At 44.5% G+C, this 13,387-nt stretch overlaps 1 protein-coding gene across 2 annotated transcripts in view; it reads left to right on the top strand.

The window, feature by feature from the left end:
• Positions 1-13,387, top strand: part of SYNPR (synaptoporin) — a 164,740-nt gene that overhangs the window by 104,719 nt on the left and 46,634 nt on the right. For both annotated transcript variants that reach the window (XM_019504821.1, XM_019504822.1), the window contains one exon: positions 5,481-5,605. In XM_019504821.1, the coding sequence (XP_019360366.1) occupies positions 5,481-5,605 (125 nt within the window). The remainder of the gene's footprint in view (positions 1-5,480; positions 5,606-13,387) is intronic.

Raw genomic sequence — 13,387 nt, 5'->3', positions numbered from 1 at the left:
TTTTTTTTTTTTTTTTTTTTAAACAAACCAATAAACAGACCCCCGAATCCCAGAATTTAATTAAGAGACTCCATGGCATGATTTATACAGATTATTGTGCAGCCTGAGAGCCTCAAGGCTTGAAATACAACATTTGGAACAAACTATGGTTCCTGGCGGCTGCTATCCTCCAGGGAAGAGAAAGTGTAAAGCAATGCAGAATTTGGCAAATGCTTCTCAGTCTCTCTATTACAGTGCTGGGAAAGGTTAGCTTTTATTCCAGCCCCATGCTAAGAAATGTATCCTTCTCAGACCTTCTCCCCAGGTAGACAAAGCCTTGGCTGGTATGATGGAGTTGGGGCTGGTCCTGCTTGGAGCAAGGGACTGGACTAACGTGACCTCCTGATGTCCCTTCAACCCTCATTTTTTATTATTCTAAATGCCTAAACATTTCTGTTTAAAGGTGCAAATATTACAATATTTAATGTTTCCATTGATGCGTCATACATTGCATTTGGCTCTTCATTTTAAAGTGGGGAGGGGAAGAAACCTATGTTTAAAGGTGTGTGTGAGTCAATATGAACTCTTTTAGCCCAAAGTAGAAGTTTGAAACACCAACATGGTTAAAGTTTAAAATCTGGCAACCGTGCTCAATTAATGCAACCACAAAGTAGGGAAGAGGGAAACGGCATTCCCCCATTCCTGCACAGGGTTTTTGTAATCTCACCTGCCTTCAAAAAATGGCAGGCCTAAACTCTTGTCCATGTTGTCTGTCTTGGGCCTCATCTTTTTTTAATCGTTTTTTCTCAGCCAGTGGCCAGCGCAGCCACTTTGGGCAGGGGTTCACAGGCTGAAGCATTTTAAGAACCAAGCTACAGACAGCGTGGGCAAAAGAAAAAAAAGTGGCCCACGGAAGTGCTGCCGAATGGAGTGGGCACTGATCGAAAGCATTGCAGAGCCCTTCCTCTGGGATAAGATGAACAAACTTCTTCAAGTCTGACAAGGTTCTTGGGGTAGACATGGTATCTTTTATTAGACCAACTAAATAGTTGGAAAAAAATGTTTTTGCAAGCTTTGGGGCACAAACACCCTTCTTTAGGAATAGGGTGAGTCGGCTGGTGAATTGTGCTCTCTCCTGGGTGCAGTAGAAGCCAAATGCGGGTCTGTGAAAATGGGGGTCTGTGAAAATGTTAGGGTTCTTCAAGTCTAACACACAAGTTTTGGCCCACCTTGGAGGAGGCATTTGAGCAAAGAATCTCACTTTATGGGCTTGTGCGCAGTTTGCTGGGTATACAGAGGGCTGATTTTCTTTTTACATTTAGGGTCCTGCCACACGTTCAAATGAAAGCTGGAGATAAACCAGCTAGAAAGTTGTTACACATTTGCAAGCACTAATGTTGCAGCTGGTTGGCTCTTTTTATAGTTGGAGAGTCATTTTTGTGGTGCGATAATGATTTGCATGCGTGGCTGGCCTGAATATATCGCGTGACTCGCTAGTTAAGTGCGCGATATATGTAATGTGCAGCAGGGATTAATGGCTGCGCCTTGGAGCTTATCGAACTGATAAGACCGGTCAAAGGAAGTGCTACCAGTCACAGAAAAAATTCATACCCATCCCCTACCCCCAAAGGCCAGCGTTGTGCCATTTGCCTGCTCTTAGAAGGTGACATGTGAGCAAGGCTCTTGCTGCTTGAAAGGTTTGGTGGGCCTCTGAGTCGGCACACCTCCAGGGACAGCACTGCCCCTCACTTGGGGCACAGCCCAAGGGTGCAGCCGCTGGGCTCAGCTGTAAAGCAGGACGAAGACTGATCTGATTTTAATAGGAACAGTGACGTGCGTGAGCAGTCCAGCTGGGGGTATCAGCAAGCACAGATTTGTGGGCAGGGAGTAAATAGCAATATTGAAAAACACATTCTCTTTGCCCATAAACTTTTCAATTTCGGAAAGGCCAAATTTAGTAAAATTATCTTCCAAGCGGAGTTTTTATCAGATGTGGCCCATAAAAGCTCCCGTTACAGGGTTTACAGCTGCCATTCACGGAAATCCTACTGTCATAAAGCACGGCGGCAGGATTTACAGCCTCCCTACCACTGCCAAGGATCTCGGGCACACGCAGAACCTGGTGAGTAAACCTTAGTTTCAATACATCCTCTTCTGAATCGACAGCATGAAATTGTGGAAGCGGAAATGGCAGCTGGACAAAGAAGAGTTGCTTGGGCTGGAGGAAAAGGGTACTTGCAAGTTCATTATGGAAGCCAGAGCTGTCCTTGGCAGATCCCATGCAGTGTGAAATAGGGACTCTCTGAAAAGAGGTATTAATTTTATACACCCTGTGGGGCCAGTCGTTAGCAACTGTGTCAATTCCACGTGGTAGCCATAGATGAGCCAGAACTAACGGAAGTGAGAGGGCAATCCCCAGTCCTGTGTAATGGGATCCCCACCCAACCCCGTTCTCCCCAAAAGTCACCACGTTCTCCAAGGAGGCTTGCAAAGCACAAAAGCCTGCTGGAAACAGCCATCAGCATTGCCAAGAAGCAGGACTGGAAAGAAGCATGTGGCTTTGCAAGGCTGTGGCATTAGGTTAGGGGTGAGGAAGGCATGAAGGGGGCTGAGCAGACTGCTAGGAAAGTGAGTGTCCTGTTAGCTGGTCTTGGTGAAGCTAATGGCAGGGGGACAAGTCTCAAGCAGGCAAGATTCCCGTCTAAATTCAGGGTCAGTTTTGAGTCCAGCACTAAAGAGGAGCAGGAGAGTATCTTGAACCCTCCTAATAACTTCAGTGATGAGGCTGCGGGCACAACGCACTGCTGACATAAATGCATACAAACCTTCACAATGATGCACCTTAAACTTGTGCATTTTCTTGTCTTACCTCGGTGCACTATGCTCTAGCCGACAGGAAAGAGGAGACACTGCTGGGTATTTACGGCATGGCCATCTTATTCTGCACCTCTTCAACTCCTGTTTTATTTATTGCGACCTATTCATCGGTGTGGCTCCCTGCACAGCTGCAAGAGAGTTGCATATGCAGCTCTGTTAATTAGGCAGAAGCAGGTCAGCACCAATACTTCCCATTCTGCCCACATGTATTGTTTCCCACCTTTGCTGCACACATTGAGATGCAATGATTAAAACCAAGTTTTGGTGCATTGTTGTTGATTCATTCCAAGGGCAGAAACGCCCGTATTTGCAGAAGCAATGATTGAGCTTCATCTAGTATCGAGGTGCATTGAGTCGCGTTACGCTAGGAATAGCTATGGTTTCCAGGTATATATTTAACAAGATGATTTACAGCAAACCTTACCTTCCCTTTTCCCTGCTCACCTTTTCAGCCAGGCTGGTATAAAAAAAAGGGGGGTTTAATGAACGGTTTATTATTCCTTGCCCATCACTGCTGTTCATTGTTTAAAATGTGCTGGCCTCATCAGGTCCAAACCAACACCCCATTGTGTGAGGTGCAAGAACCAAACCCCAAAACACTGGCCATCTCGGGTCATGGCACAATGTGGGGAAGGAGAAAGGGACGGGCAACAGAAGGAGAAGAGAGGAGACTGAGGGTGAAGTAAGCCAGTGCTGTGGTGTAAACAGACCTTATGATTCATTGCTGGCTGGCCAGGTTCTGGAGGCCTCATGAGAGACAGAAGTGGAGGCTCAGTAATGTTTAACGAAGTTGTAAAAATGAACCGTTCTCTATGGGATTTGCACAGACTCCATTCCTGTAGTAACAGAAACCCTCTGAGTTTTGGGGGTGGGGGTTTGGCCCCTGGGAGGTATAGAAACACAGACCACGAGGGTAGGAAGGGACCTCAGGAGTTCACATCTAGTCCAGCCCCTGCTCACAGCAGGACCAGCCCCAACTACATCATCCCAGCCAAAGCTTTGTCTAGCCAGGTCTCAAACACCTCCAAGGATGGAGGTAGTAAGGTACAATGTTTCCTCTCTAATCACCTCCTCTTCATCCTTCCCAAAATGCTCTGCCTACTTGGTGTTGGTCTTAATTAGGTGTCAAGCTTCTTGAGCAAGGCTGTCTGCCACGTACAGGACCAGCCAACAGAGAAATGAGTACGAGTTACCACCCGCCGCGTGCAGCAGATGCGCATGTTATGTGTGCTGTCTGGATGGACAGGAGATAGTAACATCCTACCAGTTGTTCAGGGAGCTGGGATCGTCTGCCTAGTCTTGATGGGGATCTCCAAAATGGAGCTGGAGTCTAGCCAATGCTCCGGAAATGGCCAGGTCACTAACCTGGCAATCTTTTGACGTGATAACGTCCGTATACATTTCCAATTATAACACAGAGAGAGTTAGAGTAGACGTATATAATCTGTTGTGCAGATGCAAAGACAGCAAGATAATGAAACTCCCAGCCTGGCTGCAGTTGTGCTGTGAATGGGAGCGGTCAGCAGGACCTTGACGGACACTGCGTGCTAATTGGGGCCAGGTGCTTTTAAGGGGTTAGTGTACGCCACAGTTCTCTAATTCCCATCTTCCTAATCCTCTTTACTGTGGCTTTCATTCTGCCTCTAATGTACTTTGCGTGTTGCTGCTTCTTCAGTGCTCAAGTACGGTCTCGGCTTTATTTGACATATGTTCAGCCTTGCATTCCTCCTTAGTCACCGACCTTTGTTGTTAGTATGATCATTACCGCACTCCAGAGAGTCGCATTTCACCCCGCGTCAATTGATGAAGTTCTGCAAAACCAGTTTCACTTTTTGCCTTTCTGCATTCAAAACTGATCCAAAAAGAAATTAGCATGACTGCATCCGCTCCCCACACATTTTCCTCTACTCCCCCTTTGAGGATCGAGATAAAATAAGCCTAAAATCTGAACGACAATCGTTTTTGTCCATGTCTAGACTGACTGACTGAATTTATTCTGTAGTTTGGTTTGCTTTCTTTTTGCTTGGGTATTGATTAATTGCATCTCCATATCTGCCACAGATAACGATTGAAGAAAAATAAATAGTGTGCATCGTTATTCAAAGTTATGCATTGCCGTATGCAAATCAGCGAAGGGCAAGGCGATTACATGTTTCGCGTGTTTTATAAAATGTAGCCACATAAACCATGTCTCTGCCTTTTCATCGCTCCATCGGCATCCCTACCTTGGCTTCTTACAACATTATGCAGTGATTTTACCTGCATTTAAGGGCCTCAAATAACTCTGGTTCCAGTCTTTCTTTGTGCATGCCTTGTTGTTCGCTAGGTCCTAAATTGGCTAGTACTAATTGGTAGCACTAAAAGCAGGGGAGTCTTCTAATTGTGCCTCCTCATTAGAGATGCTTCCTTATTTTCAGACTCACCAGCTTGCGTTGGTGTCAAAAGACAGGTGGAAAAGAAACTACAGGGTGCTGCTCTTGACTGTTCTCAATGAGTGATGATGATGATGATGTGCGTTAAGAGTTCACCAGTTAGCAAGCTGTGGCTTTAAGTGTGGAAGCTACTTGCACAGATGCATTTGATTGTGTTGGAAGTAAAACTAAGCTGTTGTTTATTCTTCACAGCTTTTTGCCATCTTTGCATTTGCAACATGCGGTGGGTATTCTGGAGGACTGCGCCTCAGTGTGGACTGTGCAAACAAGACAGAGAGTGACCTCAACATTGACATAGCCTTTGCCTATCCTTTCAGGTAACTCCTTTTGATTCTTCGTTCTTTTTTTGGGGATGCAACTTAGGGGATGGTCTGATTCAAAGCAGCGGAAAGACTGCCATGGATTAAAAGGGGCCTTGGTTAAGGCCCCTGTTTGGGATAATAATAGTGCATCTTGAAAAGCACTTCGGTAACTCGGGTCTGATGTCTACCACAAAGGTTTGGCTGGCCATGTCAGGTCGGGCTGCGCCAGTGCAGCACAGCTAGCAAAACTGCCAGTTTGGGCATAGCCCTGCTGATTGAAGAGGGCTTCTGAGGGCCATTCGGGAAGATAATGAAACTGCACCAGCAAAAAACCCACCCCTCTCCTTCCAATATAAACCCTGTCTGGACTGGGAGGCTCTGCTGACAGCAAGAGCATCAATAGTTCCACAATATAGATGAGCCCTTTGAAGACAACCTGGTGTGTTCAGGAGAGACCTACGAGCATAAGTCTTGTTGCCGATAGATGGGACACAGACTCAAAAGAGCAATATATTCAAAGACAGGCAGGTTAAGGTACAGAGACCTGACCTGTCTGTTGAGATTTCCAAAGGCACCTAAAATTGCCAGACAAGGTTGTCTGGGTGAATGTGGTATCTCTTATTAAACCAAATAAATAGTTGGAAAAAATGTTCTTTGCAAGCTTTCAGGCACCTAAAAAAGGGTATTCATGTCCAAAAACTTGCAAAGAATTTTTCCAGCTATTTAGTTGGTCTAATAAGAGAGATCACATTAACACAGATAACCGTGTCTGCCTGTGTCCTTAGACCAATACGGCTACAACCAACAGTCCTAAGATTGCCAAGCATCTGACTCCCATTATCATAGCAATAGATCTGTAATCAGGCAAGGAGATTGCAAGGTAATGCAGCCATATAAAAGCGGTATTTTGAGCTGAGGCAGGAAAATATGACTATCAGGTAGCAAGGAGACCTCATCTGTGCACACTCAGGAACATTGCATTCAAAGTAAGAAAAGCCCACGGCACAATCAGGGCAATGGAAGACCCTTATGCAAGAAGACTAGGAGACTTGTGCTGCTTTAATCTAACACAGCAAAGGACAGGAGGGGACACGATTGCTGTCTATAACACAGCAATGGAGTAAGCACCAGGGAAGGAAAAAATGATTTAAGCTACTGGAGAGTGTTGGCACAAGAATAAAATGGGCTCTGAATCAATCAAGCTGAAAGGATGGAAATTAGAAAAGACTTTCTAACCCCAAAAGGACTGAGGTTCTCAGCATCCTTCCAGTAGAGGAAAAGAGAGACCTGGATCTGTTTCCAATAGGCATTTTATGCCATGGTGGCCTGTGGTTGCTAGGTGCCAGGCTCAATAAGCCAAGAGGCCCTTTGCAATATTAGTATTAGTGAAGCAGTGCTGAAAATCTCATTCGGCTGATTTGCATTGTCAGGCACCTTTATATGTGTCTGGCCCTTAATCACTTTTTAAATTGGGGCTTAGGCTCCTAAGTTGCCTGGCTCTCTTAAAAAACAGAACAGAAGAGGTGGGGTGGGGTGGAAAAACCATTGAAGCTGAAATTTCCCTTGCTGATAATGATTCCACTTCTATAAAACCTAAAGGACGGAGAATGTCCCTATCATTATTTTTACAATATAAATTGACTCTTCTATATTGCATTGCTATACGAGTGCGTGATAAAAGAACAAAGCATGCGTATTGCAATCTCAAACCAAGTATACCGGGACCCTGATACAACTGCAAATTATATACTGTTTTGCTTATGACTTCATTATGCATAAAGTACTACTAATGATGTTCACCACGACAGCCCTACTTGGCATATAGCATTTTTGAAACAATGGGAACTGCTGTCAGTCCTTGATTGCAGATATTTTCAGTTTGCATATATTATTCCACAGTCATATTTTGGTTTATTACAAATGTTTATTGTTTTATTAGTGTTCTGCACCCCTTTCTTCTCTCTTTAGCATTCATGAGCTTGGTTCTAAAAATTGAGTTATATGTATTTGTAACAAGATTCACTTCCAAATAGGTCATTCCACCAACATTCATTACAGTGCCCTATATTAAAGAACTTTTCATTTACATGGTTATAAAATATTATTCTACAGAAAAAGTTAATAAAACCGAGCTAAATAGTCAGAATGGGTCCGTTGTCTCTATAAAAAGGACGTATAGCATGGCTTGTGGAAGAAAATGGCCAGATCTACTATGCGTTCAATGTTGAAAAGAGCAATTTATTTGCAAATACCTTCTGCATATTTGTGTCTTTCTAACTAATTTGAGGTGCAACTCGAAAATAGGATCCCCACAGCAGTGCAGAGTTAATCCAGTGGAATTATGGAAATGATAGATTTCCATGTAGAGTTCCCCGTTAGAAACAAAATGTCATTTGACAAGTTAGTATTTGGGGGCTTTTGAAGATAATCACTGTGTGGTACACATCAGGTGCCAGAAAAATATATACACAATACACACAATTGTATCCACCGAGCTTTGGACATCTGGCCCTTAGTTTCCATTGCAAATCAGTTGGTTTTAATTACATTTTCCTTAAAGGTCCTTCCTTTGACTGCTGTTCACAAACAGTCCCTTTTTCTTCTCCTTCACCGTCATCTTAAATGATGGGTTTGCTGCATTTTTTACAGCTTGACAAGATGGTGGATGCAACTCTTGTAATGGCAGCCAATCTGCTTTCCAAGATCTGTCTTGTTTTCACGACTCCTGCCTGCTTCTGCAGTTAGACCCACAGAAGCAAACCTTTGTGTTTCTGCCAAGCTCTGCTGGCTTTCAGAGGACTCGGCATGGACCCGAGCATCTGCCCACGCGGTACTGAGTCCATAATGCCGAACCTCACCATGCCATACCCCCTCTAGAATACGTCAGCTTGGGAAGTAGGGTGAATTTCCCATTGATTATTTCCCTCCTGCCCTCCACAGTTGAATAAGTTTGTATTCACCCAGCAGGGATATTCCCCCCCTTCCCCAAGTTGCCTTCTGAGTTCTGATTATTGGCTGACAACTGGAGGAGGTGTGGGTGGGAGTTAGAAATAAGATGCTGCAAAGACTCAAACTATGCTTGTAGCTGTCATGGCTGTCAACAGTCGCACTGAAGCACTTGAATAAGGGAGTGCTGGATTTCAAAAATCCATGCCTTGCTACAGGACTTGAAATGATAGAAAACATGCAGAGGCGTCAGCCACTGCTTTCCTCTCCATTGTCAGGGGCACCATAGGATCTCTGTTCTTCGTTCTCGCAAGTCACAGCTGCAGGGCCCAGACGATTCGGCTTTTATGGATAAATGTGAACAGCTTCCGACAAACAAACAATGCTGCACTGAACACTGGGATGAAGGCAGGCAAATGAGATTTGAATCGAGGTGCATCCTCTGGCCTGGCTTTCAATTGGAAAGAGGGGATTTCAAGGTGACCGATTTAAAAGGCTTTTTATGCAGCAGGTTTGGGACCCTGGGGCCCACACCACACTGGAAACTAAATGTCTCACTTGGCCTTGTTTCTTTGTGCCTCCACACATTCCCAACAGATAGCCACAAAGGCATTAGCATGCCATATGAGCACGACTATGAGCACCCAGGCTTATGGAGAGAGAGTGTAAACTATGTGGGCATATCCCTTGAACAGGAGCATTGCCAACCCAAATTCAGACTCGTGGTCCAGCTAGCCCACAGCCTCTCCTGGCCTGTGCCAGGTGCGGAGAAGGAGCAGCAAACTCTGCTCCTGTGTCATTGCAGCAGTGCTTCCTGCACCTCATTTGTTTGACTTGTGCCCTGAGGCACACGTGTGGACATCCTTTCAGCCAAACATGACGTATGGTATCAAGAGAAAATTTATGGGTATGTAAGCAGAAGGTGGACTTTGAAAGACTGAGCGAACAATAAATAATATTATATATAATATTAACATGATAGCATTATAGACTCATAGAAGATGTGTACCTCGGGGGTCACATCTAGTCCAACCCCCTGTTCCAAGCAGGACCAGCCCCAACTGCATCATCCCAGCCACAGCTTTGTCTGCCCAGGCCTTAAAAACCTCCAAGGAATGGAAAGTCCACCACCTCCCTGGGTAACCTCTTCCAGTGCTTTGCTGCTATCCCCATGAAAAAGTTTTTTCCTAATATCTAACCTCAATTTCCCGTGCTGCAGCTTGAGCCCATTGCTCCTTGTCCTGTCATCTGCCCCCACAGAGAACAGTCCAGCTCCATCTTCTTTGCAATCCCCCTGCAGGGAGATGAAGGCTGCTATTCAATCCCCCCCTCAAGCCCCTAAATCCCTCAGCCACTCCTCACAAGTCCTGTCCCCCAGCCCCTGAACCATTTTCATCGCCCTCCACTGGACTCTTTCCAACTTGGCCACATCCTTTCTGTAGTGGGGGGCCAAAAGTGGACACAGGACTCCAGATGTGGCCTCATCAGTGCCAAATAAAGGGGAAGACTCACTTCCCTCCATCTGCTGGCAACGCTCCTCCCAATGCAGCCCCGGATGTCATTAGCCTTCTTTGTAATCATGGTCCCTGTAACTCCAGAACAGATTTCCACCCTGCACTTAATCAATGCAATTGAAACAAGAAAGAGCACACTCCTGTCTCTTCCTCCTCTCTGTTGGGGATGACACTCTTTTGAAAGTATATCTATTTTTTTAATTATAGCCCAAGATCCTTTTGCCTCTCACACTGAAGAGGCTGTAGAGACCTTGACATCTTCTGTGCATTCAGGCTAATTTTTGTCAGCAGAAGAGAGCTCCAGACATAAAAATGGCAAAGTGCTGCTCCATGCAGAGAAGCAGCCTTGGAGACGAGGAGGAAGACTGTGCATCCTGAAAGGGACTTTCTTCTCCCTTTGTTACTGATTCATGATCCTCGTTAACAATAAATGAGCATTATTTCTCCCATCAGGGAGGAGCATGACCTTTCAAACATGGTCACGCAGCCCTTGGCGTGCAGTATGTCTGAGGTTCCTGCTCTGCATCCGGGACTGGAGAAAGGCAAGGATGATTCAGTGTCTGAACAATTTATGCCGCACAACCATGGTTTTGATTTAAAGCCATTTTTACTACTGCATAAATCCATTGGCTCTAATGCAGGGAATTCCAGATATACAGCTCTCTAATGGAGCCAGAATCTAACCCTAACGTTTGCCATTGAGTTGAATTTTTCTTTGAAACAAGACCAGCAATTCATTTAAGCCTGGTGCCTCAGTCACCCACCAGCCGAAACTTGATGCTCAGAGAGCCATGTCTTCTGAAGCAATCTGTACAGTGAGCTGCAAAGAAACAATGTATTAAAGTCACTCAACCAGGGCAATATCATCCCACATAACAAATTTCTAGTGCTTTGTCCAGCCTATAAGGAAGTGTCCCTAATAATATACTTGCTCCTGCATCTCACGAAGATTACCCTACGTCTTCCTGTTCACAAAGTTTTCCTGGCATTCACCCTACACTTTCTCTTTAATTTCTTCTCGCTAATCTTAGCTGTATCCCCAGTGATTCCTATTTCTCCTCTGGCTGCAATCCCCAAACCAATGCAAGTCATTGTATTTTAGCAGTATGGAGCACACTTATAGGCATGCTTTTAAATGCAGGGTTAGACTAGATGACCTCCTGAGGTCCCTTCTGACCTAATTTTCTATGAGTCTATAACCCGTAGCACACAAGAAGTTGCTTATTGATTTCTGGATCATTCAACTACGTATTTCAAAATAATACTAATTTTTTGGAGTTCAATCCTCAATCTAGAAAATGGAACAAAGAAACTTCATTAACTCAGCATCTACTTTGCAAATAAATGATTTCCCGATGTCCACATCCATGCATATTGAGATGTTGTAAAAATTCATTTCTGAAAAGCCATTTGCAGACAGGGCCAAATTACACAAGGTGCAACAGCACCATGTATGTAATTATACCTTGCACGAAGCACCCTATTTGTCACGTGCTCTGCCCCGTATTTCAATGTCCCCAGCAAGACCTCCACCCAAGCCCTGCTGCTGTGTAAAAGCACCTGCTCACAATTATTTCTGCTCATCCAAATGAGCTGATTATCATTTCAGTTTTGATTTATGCCACTATCCAAGTGCCCAGAAGCACTAGGTACTTCTCTACACCAAAGGACCCAGCAGTTGCTCATGTTAATCCTGTGTTTGTGATTTTCTTCAGATTACATTTTGTAATGCCTTTTGTTTTTCGGCTGTGTTGCCCTGAAAACTGGGAGTTAAAAGACAAGCCCTGATATGCAGCTACTTACTACCAGTGTACTTGAGTTTCAGGCACACTATATGTGTGTACAAAGAAAGCCCCATCAAAGATGGTACTTGTTGTCCGCCTCATCAAAAGATTTCTGAATTACCACCGTTGAGTTGAATACTGTTAACTTCATAACTGTCCGGCCTGCGAAAATCGAGCCAATTTAGTCCCCTTGCTGCCGGGTGTGTGAGCACCATATATACTCCTCCTGAATGATGCGAGCAACATGAATGAGTTACTATACAGTCCTAAAGGACTTGTGTTCAGTAATACATCAGCGCAGCGGGGGATTGTGAGCTACATTATCTAATTATATAAACTAAACTTCCAGGATGGACACTAAGAAATAGGTCCCAGCTTTTGTTACCTTCTTCTACAATACAGTTTCATACTCTGCTCTCAGCAGTGCCTTTTATGTCTGGTTTTAGCCTTTTGTGCTTAGATTTTCCGACCGCGGCCTTTCATTTTTGCTTTTTTTTTTTTTTTCAAATAATGCTAATGGAAACTGGAAACAAAGTGAATGAAGAGCATAATGTCACATCCCACTGTTCACAGTTCAGGAGGAGAGCAGCTTAAAAATGGCTCGAAAGGTGACAACCATCTCTTTTTCCTATTTCATTGGACCTGACAATGCAAAGCAGATTGGCTTCTTCAGATCATGGTTTTGAGCTCAAAAACTCATGCATTCATTTATGCTTCTCTGTATTTAACTCTGACTTGTATTTTTGATTATTTAAAGGCCTGGCCAAAAAACAACAGTTCAGATCCTGCCAAAACTTCCATGGGTCAGAATTTGGTTTTGTTCCGCTGGGAAATGAAATGGTCCGGAGAGAGCCTCCCAGTGAAATTGCCATGGAAACCAATACGTTTCTTTTCAACTTTGACAGAATTTGCATTTTTAATGGAAAACGACTTTTTCCACGCCCCAAGCATGTCTAGTTATTGGAGGGGATGGGGGAAGAGAGACCTTCATTTTAAAATGCTTACCTTTTTTTGGTCTCTTGTTCCATGGGTGGTTACAGCCTTTTCAAACACCAACAAAAGTTTTGGACCCAATTCTCAGCTGGTATAAATCAGTGTTCCTTGGGGTCGTGGAGCTGTGCTGATTTTCACATCAGAGGGCTCAGCCCTTGGTAATTATCTCCCTTTTACCACTTAGCTACAGTAAGTCAGTGAGGTCAGGAGATGGCAGGATCTATTGGCATTCCCCATGGATAACTAGGGGAGTGGGTAAAAACTGAAGGACCTTGAAGTCTGTAGAGCTTTGCTTGAGGGTATAAGGTTCCGTATGTAATGACAGCTAGCAAGATGTTTGCCATAGGGATGGGTTGCTGCTTAACCCTCTGCTGCATGGTTTGTGGCACCCTTTAAGAAAGGGGTAGTGGCTATTTTTAGAGCCAAGTGGAGACTAGCTGGCCAGTGGTTCGCATGCAAGAAGGTAATTGCTTTGCACAAGGAGCACAACTAACTCCCCCTGGGAAATGTCATGATGATGGGCTGCCCTACCATACTGTCTAGCCATGAAAAGCAGAGGT

The sequence above is a fragment of the Gavialis gangeticus genome, unplaced genomic scaffold (genome assembly GCF_001723915.1).
Source record: "Gavialis gangeticus isolate Ggan-Ray unplaced genomic scaffold, GavGan_comp1, whole genome shotgun sequence".
NCBI lineage: Eukaryota > Metazoa > Chordata > Crocodylia > Gavialidae > Gavialis > Gavialis gangeticus.
The sequence above is the reverse complement of the archived record's forward strand: the minus strand, read 5'-3'. Positions and strand labels throughout refer to the sequence as shown.